At 47.3% G+C, this 13648-nt stretch overlaps 1 protein-coding gene across 3 annotated transcripts in view; it reads left to right on the top strand.

Annotated features, from left to right (window-relative positions):
• Window positions 1-13648, top strand: part of CHD3 (chromodomain helicase DNA binding protein 3) — a 59935-nt gene that overhangs the window by 4998 nt on the left and 41289 nt on the right. For all 3 annotated transcript variants that reach the window (XM_035134441.3, XM_035134442.3, XM_035134440.3), the window contains exons 2-4: window positions 8846-8964; window positions 10562-10735; window positions 13121-13242. In XM_035134441.3, the coding sequence (XP_034990332.1) occupies window positions 8846-8964; window positions 10562-10735; window positions 13121-13242 (415 nt within the window). The remainder of the gene's footprint in view (window positions 1-8845; window positions 8965-10561; window positions 10736-13120; window positions 13243-13648) is intronic.

The following is a 13648-nucleotide window of genomic DNA, read 5'->3' as shown; positions in this document are numbered from 1 at the left end:
GGGTAATTTTCCTCCTATGATGGAACACCACAACAAAAAGGCATGTGGACTAGGAATATTGTAAACTAGATATTGCTCCTATTGCCTGTGGGAGGAACCTTTTCAGCCTGTATCTATGATGAGGTTTTTTTGTTTATAGTTGTTTATACTTTGCACAACTCTGCAAATTCACAAGGAGATCAACCTTCATGATCTCTGCACTGGGCATAGTAATGGAAGGGCTTGTGATTCCAAGGATGGTAAGAGCAGTTACCAGGTCCATAGTGGAATCTCATTCCAGCTGACTTGCAAAAAGTTGTACTTGACAATGCTTTAGCTCTCCAAGAATGTAAGTGGATTTTAAAGAAATGCTTTGACACAACAGCAATCTAGGTATTGGCTCCATGGAAATGAATGTTGCTTGTACAGTTGCACAAGATAGAGTGGAAGGTGGGAGAATGCAGGGAAGGGAAAGGAAGGGAAGGGAGGGCCCAGAGGGTGCAGAAGTGGGCTCAGGAGTGGAGCTCGGGGAATGAAGAAGACCATGCTGTAACCAGAAATGGACTTTGCCGGGAAGAAAACCAGGAAATATTGACACCCAGGGGCACCTGGGGTCAGAAGAAAGTCGAGTGTTGACCAAGAGAACAATGCAAAGGCAACAGGGGTGGTGGTGGTGGATATAACCTGAAGAATAGAAGGGTTGGGAAGCACCAGGCTAGTCCACCAATGCAAGGAGAGGTGCTGGAGGAAAGCAGAGAGACAATACCAAAGTATTAAAAGATATATAATGAAATAACTAATTCATTTTCATGGGGTTCCACTTGTAGGCTACTTTTGAACCACTGGCTTCTAATCCACAAGCATTCCATATTTTGATAATTCTTGATGTTAAACTGGTTCATCCTGTCTGTTTCACACTCCAACAAGGTAATACACCCCTTGCAATGTAAGAAGGCCTCAGAGATCTGGAAGGAAGCCTTGGTGCTCTGACCTCCCCCAGCTTCATTGGAGCACATATCTGTCAATTGTGTGTGTGCCAGCAATGCTTCTTGCCAGGTGGTGCCCTTCTAGTCTAGATTTGTAGTGGTGTAACTGGCTAGAAAACAACCATCCTGTTTTCAACCACTGGCTGAAGATTACAGCTGGTTGTCAAGCTATTTTTTGAAAATGTGATGGCTTCATTCTTGTTTCTTTCCTACCATGCCCAACTCTTGAGAAATCAGAGTTTAGAAAAACCTGCCTCACTTTTAATCCACCATTGCTTTTGGTGGACAAATTGTAGAATTGAGCCATGCCCGTAAATCTTTCCCCATCTCACTGAATATGCTATTTTCCCCTTGCCACCCTCATCTCCGCATGACTGTTTTCACCCTGATGATTAAGATTTCTCACTAATGGAAATGGCTGTTATTCTCCTCCATTAACTGACACAGATAAAAGGCGCTGTTCTTTTTTTTTTCTAAATTGGCCATCCATTTATTTTTTTGTATTAAATTGAAATACATATATACCGTTTGTCGTGAAAGAGATGGCAATTCTAAGCAGGGTTGGTCTTCTGTAATTTGTAGTTATGGCTACACATCTACATTCCTTATCCCCCCTCCCCATTTCCTTTCCAGATCCTTTGTTAGCCTTATATAATATATATTTTCAAGGTAGGGAGTAGAAATATCACGTGTGTGGAAAATTCTAGTTGATTGCCTGCCAAATATAAGAATCTTCTGCGCATGTGTGCCAATATTATGATTAGGAAAGGGGGGGTGGAGGGGGAGAAGAATGCGTGGAAGAAGTAGGAGGAAAAAAAGATTGATAGATAGATTAGAAATTGACAAGAGTTGCGGGGGAGGGGGTGTCTGATAAGCCTACCCTGGTGTATTTCCCCCCCTCGTATTTGTCAATTCCATCCCATCAGAAGCAGAAGGAAGGCGGCGTGGTATGAGGGAAATGCAACAAGGTGAATCAGCTTGCAGGATTCAGAGATAAATGTTGTATTGTCAGAAGGAGCTAGGATTGTGCCAGATGCAAAAATATAGCAAGCAGAGAAAAGGAGGGAGGAATGGGAGGAGGTGGAAGAGGGGCGCCTGAAAGGTGGTTATTGCACCAATATCCATTAATCTTAACAGCATTTGTTAACTGAAGTGGGGTGGGGGAAGCGTTTGGAAGCGGTGGGGGTTTCGGCTTTATTTGCAAGATTGAAAAACAACACATAAGTGCTTGGTTGACTCAATGTGGGCAATGATTATGTAGTAATGTATGTCCCGTGCCCACTTTCCTCTGCCTGTAGTGGAGTATCAGCCTCTTCTTGGTTAGTTAAACCTAGATCTGCTTTTGCACCTGGTTTTAATCTGAGGCATTAAAATTAGGAGGTCTGCTGGGTATTTTTAGACTGCAATTTGAAAAGAGACTCAACCAGTCACTGGATTGTCTTTGAAATCTAGCAGGCGTGTGCCTGCATTGTATGAGCTGGCCAACCTCAGATGGTTGAGGGGGTGATGGGCAGATCTGAGCTGAGAAGGTGGGATTGAGCTGATGATGCCAACATTTGTATGTGATTGTTTCCCCCACAGGCCTGATTTATCTCTCGGAGCAGCTCCCGTGGCTATTTTGAGTTTGGCACTGTTGTAAATGGAGGCCGAGTTGGCATGAGCAAGGAAGATCTGGCTGGCCTGTATTGTGGATATAAAATTCTGTTGCTGGGTGGGTGGAGAGGAAGGGCTTGGATTTGCACCATGTTTGAAGAGAAAAATGCAGGTTCTCTGTTTACCCACAAAGAGTGGACGCTGTGCTATTCCCACGCACACGCTGACTTTCTCTGTAGTCAGTATGTTTAATCTTTGACCTGGAGGAACCCCCCTGCGGGGGCACAAGAGGGCAGTTTAGCTTCCTGCAGCCCCGTTTAGCCTACGACCTCTCAGCAGAGCTGCTGGCGCAGTGAGCCAATTAGTGCCAGCTGTGATTTATACAGTAGTTTGTGTCCTGTGGCTCATAGGGGTGGGGTGATAGGAAATGAGCAAAGAGGGGCCAGGACTTCAGAGCCTGACAACACATTGTGTTGTAGGTCACCCAAGAGACATTGGGTGGCGGTGACTTCTGGCTCCCTGGTGTAAGTTGGAAGCTACCGCCTCTCTCTCTGTGTACTGGCTGTGCTCTTGATGATGTTCCCCTGTCTAGATTGGAACTCATTCATCACCCTGTTTCTAAAAATATCAGCAAATGTTCCAGGCTACCTTGGTGGGCCAAATCCTGTGCAGATGTATAATTAGCAGTAGTTGGGGAAGGGCAGAGAACCTATGATGTTCCATAGTGGTTGCAAGGGCCCTTGGAGGGGAATTAATGCTAAATATGAAGGTGAAATGTAAAGCTGCTACTGTACTACAAATTGTAATATCTGTGATACTTCTAAGTTGTGCGTTGCTTCATGGACCTCAAGTCATTGATCGTCAGAACAATCTATTGTTAGATAGGTGCCAACATGATGTGATGAACATGAGAAACACTGTTTCAGATACCTGTTTGGTTGTGAAGCTCTCTGGGTGGCCTAGAGCTGTTTTACAAGTTAGGAGAATGAGGTGCTAGAACTCTGGACTTGTACCACTTGACTACAGGTGGGCGATTATATTTCTGATCACTTTCCTATGTAATTATCTATGCTGATTGTAAATTAGCACATCAGGCCCTGCACTGATTTTCCACGTTTCAAGGAAGTGTGTTTGGGGGTTGTTGGTTTTTTATGTATGGGAATATTCAATGTACGACCACCCACCTGCAGTGTAAAACAACTGCCTTGTCTTTAACAGCTGTTATAGATTGGCCAGCCGGTTGAAAGGAAAATATCGCAATATTGGTGCTATTTATATATACGGTATAATTTTTTCTTCTCAGTAAAAATGGGCAAGTAGGATAGTAGAAAATCATATTAGCTTCCAGTTTATCTGAAAAGGGAGATCTATATCTTCTGCTAGCCCCTGCTAACGACATCTTAAGGAACTGGACCAATAATAAATATAGTGCCTATTTTAAGTATGACTATTGATACAGTGGCTTATTTATATTATTGGCTTATCCAAGATGTAGGCACAAAGACAAATAAGACCACTATTCAGAATGCAAGACTGGATGGATGTACACTATTAGCTAAGACAGGCTTTGCCAGCCTGGTGCCTTCTTTCTAGTTGCTGTTGGACTGCACTTCCCATCAGGTGCTCCAGCCATCATTTTGAGAATTGTAGTCCATCTGGAGGGTACCAGAAAGCTGGGCAAAGAGATCTAGTTTAGGTTGGCCCAACTGCTTAGAGAGCATAGACTAATCATGGAAAGAATGCAAAGGTGAAGGGTTTCAGTTATGTCAGGTGAAGGCATTCACAAAGAGGCTACTGTGATCTGGAGAGCAGTTGAGGTCTGTGATAGCATATGAAAGCATGTGCCTGAGCAAGGAGAATGACTTGAAGGGTGCTATCTTTAGCATAGGGGTAACCAGCCAGCATGGTGTCCTCCAGATTGTTGTTAAGCTACAACTCCCACAATCCCTGGGCATTTGCCATTCTGGCTGGGGCTATTGGGAGATGTAGTCCAACAATATCTGAGTCACCATGTTGGCTTACACCTTTTCTAGGACTTGCAGTTTGCTAATATCTGAGTTGCAGGTAGCCTAAAATCAGTGGGAGAGGTGGATTTGGATATTGTAATTACAGAAGACAAGTGGGAGAGAATGTGGGTTAGAAAACTTATTTGTACAACCTCAGTGAGAATTAGAGCTTCTGTGCTGAGGTGCACAGGTCTTACCTCACCTTAGTATGGTCAAAGCATGTAGACAAGCAGCTACTGCCATGATGCTGGAGAGGCTGTGGGAGGCTTTCCCTTTTCTTTTTATCTCTGGTGGGACTGTCTCTGGTGCAGGAGCTTTGGCCAAAGGTATTTTGGGTCATATCTGATGTTATTCAGGTAGTTCTAGATCTTTGGCTAGCATTGCTCTCTGTGCATGAGGGGCCTTGGTGCATGGTGACTTCATTATTGGCAGCTGCACATATAGAGGTGGCACAGCACTGGATAACCAGGTCAGGCTATATGTTACAAGGATGGTATACACATGTGGTATCTCACCTTGTCTGGGTGCCACTGGAATAAGCAAAGAATACAGCTTTATAGAGATTTGGTATCCATTCCTATCTTATGTAAATAGGGACATGAATAGAGTGCATCTGCCGGACTCTCAGAGATCTATCTGGAGTGAATTATTGATATAGATATCGTATTTTTCCATGTATTAGACGAGTTTTTTCCTTAAAAAATTATGTTAAAAATTGGGGGTCGTCTTATACTGTACACAGAATCTGCAGTGGGGGGGGGGTGGGCGATTGGTTGCAGCCGTGAGCAGGAGATTGTCAACGGCTATTGGGTGGTTGATTGGTGACTGTGGCAAGGGCTGTTGTCGATTGGCTGCCCCTGCGGCAATTGGGCGGGCGATTGGCGGCTTTTGCGATTTTAAGCATTGGTCAGTCGGGTGAGCGATTTTCGGCAACCCCCCCCCCCAAGCTCAACAGCTGTGGGCAATCCCACCCAAAAAGCTTAACAACTCTACAACTCTTGACAATCTCTCCCCCCCCCCATTTTCTTAATTTGGAGTCCCCAAAAAACAGGGAGCGTCTTATACATGGGGGTGCCATTGGTTCGGGTTCTACCTTCTGCAGCAGGAAAGAAAACTGCAATGGGAATATGAAACTGAAACTTTGGAATGCTTTAGATCAGGCCTGGGAAGGGCACAATGCTACCGGTAATTTGGAATTGACCATTAGGTCATGTCCACGGGTGCCCATAAGGTATTGGGCACATGTAGGTATATTTCTTCTTCACACAAAACAATCTCTCCACTCTAATCAGTCTTGAGTTCTCGTTCTCTTCCAACAAAAATTTATACAGCTGTCACAACCAGTCATCATATGGTGAACCTTCTCGCTACATATCCCATGCCCAGATGCACTGTGCCTTGCTTGGCCCTTTTGTGTCTCCCTGAAGCATCAAGCCTCCTTGGAGTTTCTGGGAAGACAAACCCATGTTGCAAGGGAATACACTTTTTGTAAGCAGCAGCAACAGTACTCTTATCAGATGAAGCTTGTAGTCAGTTCAATGCTGGTTGAAAGGGAGCAGGGGTGTGGCAGGGGTCTCCCCCAGCAAGACATGTCTGCCTATGTTTCCCTCTCCCCTGCCCTGCCTTTCCTCATCTGGAAATGCTGGTGGGAGTCTGAGAGTATTTTAATATGTGTCCCAGGTGTGCAGACAACTTAGGCCAGACTGTGAAGGATAAAAGGAAGAACAGCTGGGTTGGCAGCTGTAGAATAAATTGATTTTTATGCATTTGTTACATTGTCCACCTTTTCTCCCCAAGAGACTTGGAGCAGTGTCCACAGAGGTTTCTCAGCAGTCCTGAATCCAGGCTCTGGACAGACACACCACCTAGCCGTGTTCCTTTTAGACCTTTACCTGAGGCTGAGACTTTGACCTGTAATGAGGCCAGGCAATGGACACAGGTTTTCCAAAGCTAAGCCAGTTCCCTGTCCACTTCAAGTATCATGGCTTTTGGAGTGGTGGTGCTCTGTATAACAGCAAGGGTTGCGGGGGTGGCTATTGAGAGAAGTTGCTTGAGGTGTGAGCAGGAGCAGTATAGGTTCAGGAGCAATCCTGCATAATGATACTTGTAATACAGGACTTTTCAGAGTGCAAAATATGTTACAGTTCATATTTCATATATGCATCAACCAGGCTCAAAGTAGGTTAGTTGCCTCTTACCTCCAGGGTTGGGCTTGGTGGACTTTCAGTCTCCTTCCATCTGTTTGTTTATTTGTAGATTTATTTTTGTGGGCTGCACTTCAGGGAAAGGGTTCTCAAATATGTCTTCAGTCACTTCCTAACCACAAGAACTTGTTTGTTCAATTTCAGTAGGAGACCCATTTCAGAAGCCTGGAGCTGCAACACTAACATAATCTGTGATTCTCCCATCTCAGGGGCCCTAAGCCTAGATTTCAACCCAATTCTTGGGAAGCTGGGTTGGTCAGCGTCAGATGAAACAACAAAGGCTTGCGTTGCCCAGACTTGGAAGGGATTTGGGCAAATGGTGACAGAACCTGACGTATTGGTCCTTCTAGTTTGGGAAAAGGTTTTCTGAGCACCGACACTTAGTGGGGTTACGTCCCACATTAATCACAGCCAGGTTAGCAGCAAGACTCTTCTGTCTCCTTCCCCGCCCGCCTTGTCTGGCAAGACAAGAGAAATCGCTCAAGGGGGCAGAGTGGCTCTGGAGCGTCTAATTACCACTGAGCCGGCTGTCCTGTGATATTAACGAGTCGGCGGCGTGTGTAGCCTCCGTGTGCGGCTCGCTGTAGATAGAGCCTTCCTCTGTGCACCGAGGGGAGCAGGAGGTTGAAAAGCTGTCGGAGAAAACGCAGAGGATTAATGGTCCCTCCTCTGTCTTAATATACTGAAGTAATTTCAGTTGATGCCGGCAGAGTCGCTTCTGATTTACAAGAAGTGTGAACGAGAGGGGAGTTGGCCCGGGTGACTCCTATTAAGGAGTTATGCCTCGTCGCTACACCTGCTGCATGGTAGAGTGTCTGTGTCAGTGACAACCAGCCTTCAGCCAGCCTGCCTGGAGGATTTTCTTTAAATCCCTGGCCCACCCAGTTGGCACCACTGTGCCTTGCAGTGCTACCAGGAAGCACTTGAGCAGTGGCCAGCCCCAGGTCTCCCATTCATCTGCTGGGACTGAGGAGCTTGTAAGGGAAGGGTGGTAGTGCTTTGGGAAGAGCATCAGACAGCAGCTGCTGGAGGTGAGCTGGCAAGGCACCAAGACATGGGGGTCCTTAGCCATCGCAGGCTGGAATTAAGAGAATTTGGAACACTGGGCTGGGGAAGTAGCAGGAGGAGGGAGAGTGACCTGCAACTCCCAACCATATAAAAGGTTGCATAATCTCTTTTTAGGGTAGGAAGGCTGGCCGTACCAGGTGCAGAGTATTGTCATTTGGCATTTGCAACAGGACAGAAGGGAGGAGATGAACTCGTAGGCAGCCCTCGCATGAACAGAGGAGACCAACTTTAGGGTCATTCAGACAGACGTGTCTTGCTTTCATCCTGTTTGCATGCTTTGTACGTAGGAGAGTGCATTTACTCCTTCCCCATCCCCTTGTGAGGAGGGGTGTGCTCGGTGCACTTATGTAGGACTAAATCAACCTTCCCCATTCAGCAATGGGAGGGTGGGTGAGGTTGTAGCCTCAGAAGTGCCTTTTCTTTGCCTGGCCTTGAATTTCAACCCACAAGTGTTTTAGGTGGTGGCCCATATGCACTTGCAGCCTCCTGTGCCAAAAGGCAGGTCACCCATTGCCTCCCCTCCTTACCCACTGCCCTTCATGGCTTCAACTGTTTTGTGAAGCGAAATGAGCCAAGGTTTTTGTGGAAGTCCCTTAGGGGGATTGTCGTCTGTGCCCTGTGACCGTCTTGAGAGTGTTGGAACAGATGGCTGCTCTTCTGACCAAGCGGGGTGGGGGAGGGGTGGGAGAGTGAAAGCAAAACCGCCTTAATAGTAAAAAATAGAATCGTTCAAGCCTGTCTGGATAAAGTTGACCACAGGGGTGAGGAGGAGAGGGAACTCCACCAGGGTTTCCAGCTTCCCCTAGCGTGGCTCTTTCAGTGCAGTGGTGAGACCTGCTGGCAGAGAGCACAGTGTGAGGAATGGAGAGAGGATAATTGTTTCAGCATGTGCGTGAGCTTGGAGTGGTAGCTGCCCAGAAGTAGCAAAGCACACAAGTGATTTCCTTCTCTTTCTGTCTTTTTTTGTTGGACTCATTTCCCTCCCTCCCACCCCTCCCTTTATTTTCAGACGAAGAGGAGGAAGAGCTGCGCAACTTGGAGAGCCCCCTTGTTGTCAAGAAGAAGAAACGAGGGCCCAAAAAGCAGAAAGAGAACAAGCCAGGGAAACCCAGGAAGCGCAAGAAATTAGTAAGTTGCCTCCTTTTCTCCACTTTGTACATGCGTGCATATCTGTTAATGGCATTAGTGACTTGCTGCTTTTTGAAGGAGGTGGACGTTTGATGGGGCAGTCGTGATAGTGGCAAGACTGTCTTACTGGGGCCTACGGGGAACCAGTTTGCAAGGGGGGCAGAGTTCCTTGATGCCTTGGCCATTCTGACCCCTCAAAGGCTAAAGAGTTCACTAGAAAGAAACGGCGAAGTTTGACTTTGGACTGGGATTCCCTGCCACCCACCCCCGGCTATGCTAGCTAATTGGTTCTTCAGCTTATGTAGTCCTGGTATGCAGAGGTGGAATTCCGCATTTGTTGAAGGCTATGGTGGATTAGATTCCTCCTCTTCAGGGAGGGGGGACTTTGCGGGTGGGACCCGCTCTACGCACCGAGCAGGGGGGCGTGTTCGGCCCCCTGCTCCACCTATACCTGCTGCCGCGTTCAGGGCCCTGGCTGGCCAATAGGGCCAGCTCGTGGGCGGTGTTTACCTGCTTCAAAAGAGCACGGCAGCCTCCGGATCTCCCCTTCTGCTGCTGCACCTCAACGGATCTCCCGCCCACCCTCCCTTTAGGTCTTCCCTTAGTGTGTTTGCTTTGACCTTGCTATGGACTTCGGTTGGTCGCCTTTGGTTGCCCAAGGGGCCTGGTAGGAGTTTTTTATCCAATTGGCTAATTGGCACCGGCCTCTTGGTTTTTTCGCCTACCTCATAGCAATTCGTCACAACTTCTTTTGGTATTGGGCGGTAGGCATTGGAATATGGAGTAGTCTGGTGTGTTCGAGGACTGGTTGTGGCCATCATCCAACCCTCCTCTTATAGGGGCATCCCCTTAAGGGATCCGGCGGTCGTGGATCCCGTCCGATGCCCTGCTGGTGGCTAGGGCCATGGCACGACCCCCGGTGGCACCAGGGGGAGCTTTCAGTTGTATTTGCATCAACAGGCTCCTTCCTTGGGGTGTTAACCCGATATGACCCCCCCGCTGAGCGGGGTGGAGTCACGCTTGCTAGAGAGTCCAATGCCTATGCCAATACCTCTCACTTGCTCTAACCAATAAAGTTGTGGCCTTATTCTACCCATTAACTCAAATACCATGTGTCACTGTGTCTTTATTTCTCGCGGGGGGCGGGTCCTCGAACCGCAAATGGAGGGGCACAAAAGGCACACATTTAACTGGGTGGGAGAGATTCCTCATAGGGTTTTTTTTAATCTCCCCTCTTCATTTTGGATGAAAATGAGTTGTTTGTGTAATATCCCTAGTTTTCCCATGCACCAGTCACAGAAGTCTTTGGACCTCCCTGTCAGTGGGCTGCACCTCCCTGGGGGCTCTTGCTTTGTAACAGAAGGTTTTCTGCCTGAGGCATGCTGCTGCTGAATCATCTCTTCAAGGTTTACTGTTTGATTTGCGGGTTGACAGTAACTGCAGGCTGGTTATTTTGCTAAGCCACTTTATCTCACCATAATGAACGGGTTGCCCTTGTCCTGGCACGGGCTCCTTTGCCCAGCAGGAAGGCTGTTGCTAATTAATGCTAATGATCTCACTTGTTGTGCCCTCTCACTCTCTGTCTTCCCCTTGGCAGGTCAGTGAGGATGAGTTTGAATCTGACCGAGAGGAGTATCGGGCCAAGTCAGAGAGTGGCGGCAGTGACTATGGAGGAGTGGGGAAGAAAAAGCGGAGGAAGCATCGGGAGAAGAAGGAGAAAAAGACAAAACGACGGAAAAAGACGGAAGAAGATGGAGTGCAAAAGCCAAAGGTAGAATCCTAGAATTGTAGAGTTGGAAGGGACCTCAAGGGTCATCTAGTCCAACCCCAAGCAATGCTGGAATCTCAACTAAAGCATCCATGACAGATGGCCATCCAGCCTCTGCTTAAAAACTTCCAAGGAAGGAGAGTCTGCAACCTCCCGAGGGAGGACCCTTGGAACTTGCTGGATAACTCAGGGAGTTTGCACCTCAGACTCCAGACTAGAGCCACCACCACCCAGAGTTTTCAAATAGCTTGGTTTAAAAATAATTTTAATAATAATTGTAAGAACACAAAATAACATAATAAAAAGAAGAACTAAAACAAAACAGTTGGGATGGGAGGGGCAGAATTATAGGTTTTGTGCTCATGCCGAGACCCAGAATTAGACCCGTCTGTGTTTCTGCAGCCCTGTACTTTTCAACAATCCCCACACTTTTCCACCATGCAAGGCTGTGCTAGCACTGATTGGAGAATTAAAGGTAAAGGGGCCCCTGACCATTAGGTCCAGTCGTGACCGACTCTGGGGTTGCGCGCTCATCTCGCATTATTGGCTGAGGGAGCCGGCGTATAGCTTCCAGGTCATGTGGCCAGCATGACAAAGCCGCTCTGGCAAACCAGAGCAGCACATGGAAACGCCGTTTACCTTCCCGCTATTTATCTACTTGCATTTTGACGTGCTTTCGAACTGCTAGGTTGGCAGGAGCTGGGACCAAGCAACGGGAGCTCACCCCATCACAGGGATTCGAACTGCTGACCTTCTGATCAGCAAGCCCTAGGCTCAGTGGTTTAACCACAGCGCCACCTGGGTCAGGCAACAATAAACCCTCCAAACACTTTTTCTTCACGCTGTGTTGGCTTCTGGATAATCCCACATACCCAGATATTTTTCTCAGTGCCACCTGCTGAAAAAGCCATAGGCAAAGCAAGGGCGTAGGAAGGGGGGTTGGGGATGGCCCGCCCCGGTGTCATCCATGAAGGGAGTGACAAAAAGGCACACTGTGGGGGGCTTGCCCCACTGCCCCAGGCTGCGGGCAGCGGATGGCCCCACCGCCGCCATGTGTGGTGGATCTCTCGGTCATGCGCGGATCACGCTGCCCCCTGCGCAGCTCACCCCCCCCCCCCCCGGTGCACGGCATGGCTGCAGCTCCAGGTGCCCATCACTGAGGCAAAGAAGTGTGAGCAAGGCAGACCCAGCAAGAGAATGCAGAGAGCTCCACAGTTTCTCAGGCTCCTCACACAATCTCTGCCAGCACCTGTGTTTATTCTTCATGGGCATTTACAGTGCTGAAAGGCAGGGACTTTGATCTTCTTTATTTTAGGTTTTTATTGAATGAATATTCAGTAGATAAATGATCTCAGGGTGTCTCAGGGTTTAAAAATATAAAACCAATAGAATACAATGAGATATATTGGAAAGCAGTAGCAAACAAAGCAGAATGCCTGGAAAAAAAAGTATAGAGCTCCACATCTTAAAATACCCAAGCAAATAAATAGGCCTCTCCAATTTGTTCCAAAAAGACATTGAGCTCAGTACCAAACAAGCCTCCATGGGGGAGAGTCTTCTAGAGCTGGTCTGCTGTAATGTAAGAAACTCTGTCAAGGGTTACCACTTGCTTTGCTTCAGCAGGCAGAGAGACCCATGGGTCTGAGCTCTTAACAACTGGGCAGTTTTGTGTGAGAGAGAGCAGTCTTTAAGGTAGCATTGTTCCCAAGCTGGAGCCTCCTGCTCCTTCCTTTGACATTATTCTGTGGAGACACGTAACAGGGTTAGTAGCAAAAGAGCCCCCACAGGGCAACATTTCAATATTTTGCTCAGGTTGCTTTCTGGGAGGTATTAAAGCAGAAAAATAAGCCTACTGAGACCGGGTGGGCTTATTTTTCTGGATTAAACCCGGAGTCACCCTTGACCCTACACCAAATACAGGTTTGTTTTTCTTGATCAGCTGCCAGAACAATGGTCAGGCATGTTTCCTACAAATGCCTAGCAAGTTCAGCCTCCTGGTTTCCCACTTTCAGTGTCATTCAGGGATAGAGTGTACTGGGATGCTTGTGGGATTCCTCTATATTTATTTGTCAGCTGTAGCACAGAATGTGTTGCAGAATCCCAGTGGGCCTTTCCTCCGTCCCTTGGGATGATGCCACTGTCCATAAAGTGGTAGAGTGTGAGGGGATTAATGCTCCAGCAGGCACAGAGTGGTGGATGCATCCAGCATGGTGGCTTAATTTGTCAAGGCATGCTTCAGCTCCTCTCAGGGCTGATGTAGAGAACCATTTGCATTCCCAGTCCTTCACTTCTCTTGTCCCAACACTCTTCCCCTGGTGCAAAGCAACAGCAGGGAGATTGTTGTTTAAATAGCTCAAAATATACTGAACTTTTCATGTTTCTTTCAAGGTGGAGCAGAAATCCTCTGCTCAGCTGCTCATGACCTGGGGGCTGGAAGATGTGGATCATGTCTTCTCCGAGGAGGATTATCACACCCTGACAAATTACAAAGCCTTCAGCCAGTTTATGAGGTGAGTGTCTGGAATCCAGGAGGAATGGTGGGCTTCAAGGTCCACCTATTCACAAATGAAAGAAAATCAGACACTGATTGTTGTTTGGAGATGTGGGGTAAGCTTTGTGAACAGCGGTTTCTGATTAACTTTTTTTTTTAAAAAAACAACTGTGTGCGGATCACACACACTTGTTTCATGTACACTCAAGGAGGAGTGTGTTGTCAGATAAGGATGTCCAAACTCCTGTTCACTCCTTTTTAAGCACTAGTGCCATTGGCCACTGACTTAGATGGCTTTAAAATGAGATTAAATAAATTCAAATCAGATAAGGTTATTAGTACTAGTCCTGGTGGCTGTAGTCTACCTGTAGGATGAGAGGTTGGGGACTACAAGTAGGAGAGTGCCGTTGCTCTCATGTCTTACT

This window comes from Zootoca vivipara, chromosome 12, assembly GCF_965207765.1.
Source record: "Zootoca vivipara chromosome 12, rZooViv2.hap1.1, whole genome shotgun sequence".
In the NCBI taxonomy this organism is placed as follows: Eukaryota; Metazoa; Chordata; class Lepidosauria; order Squamata; family Lacertidae; genus Zootoca; species Zootoca vivipara.
This window is presented reverse-complemented; position numbering and strand designations above follow the sequence as displayed.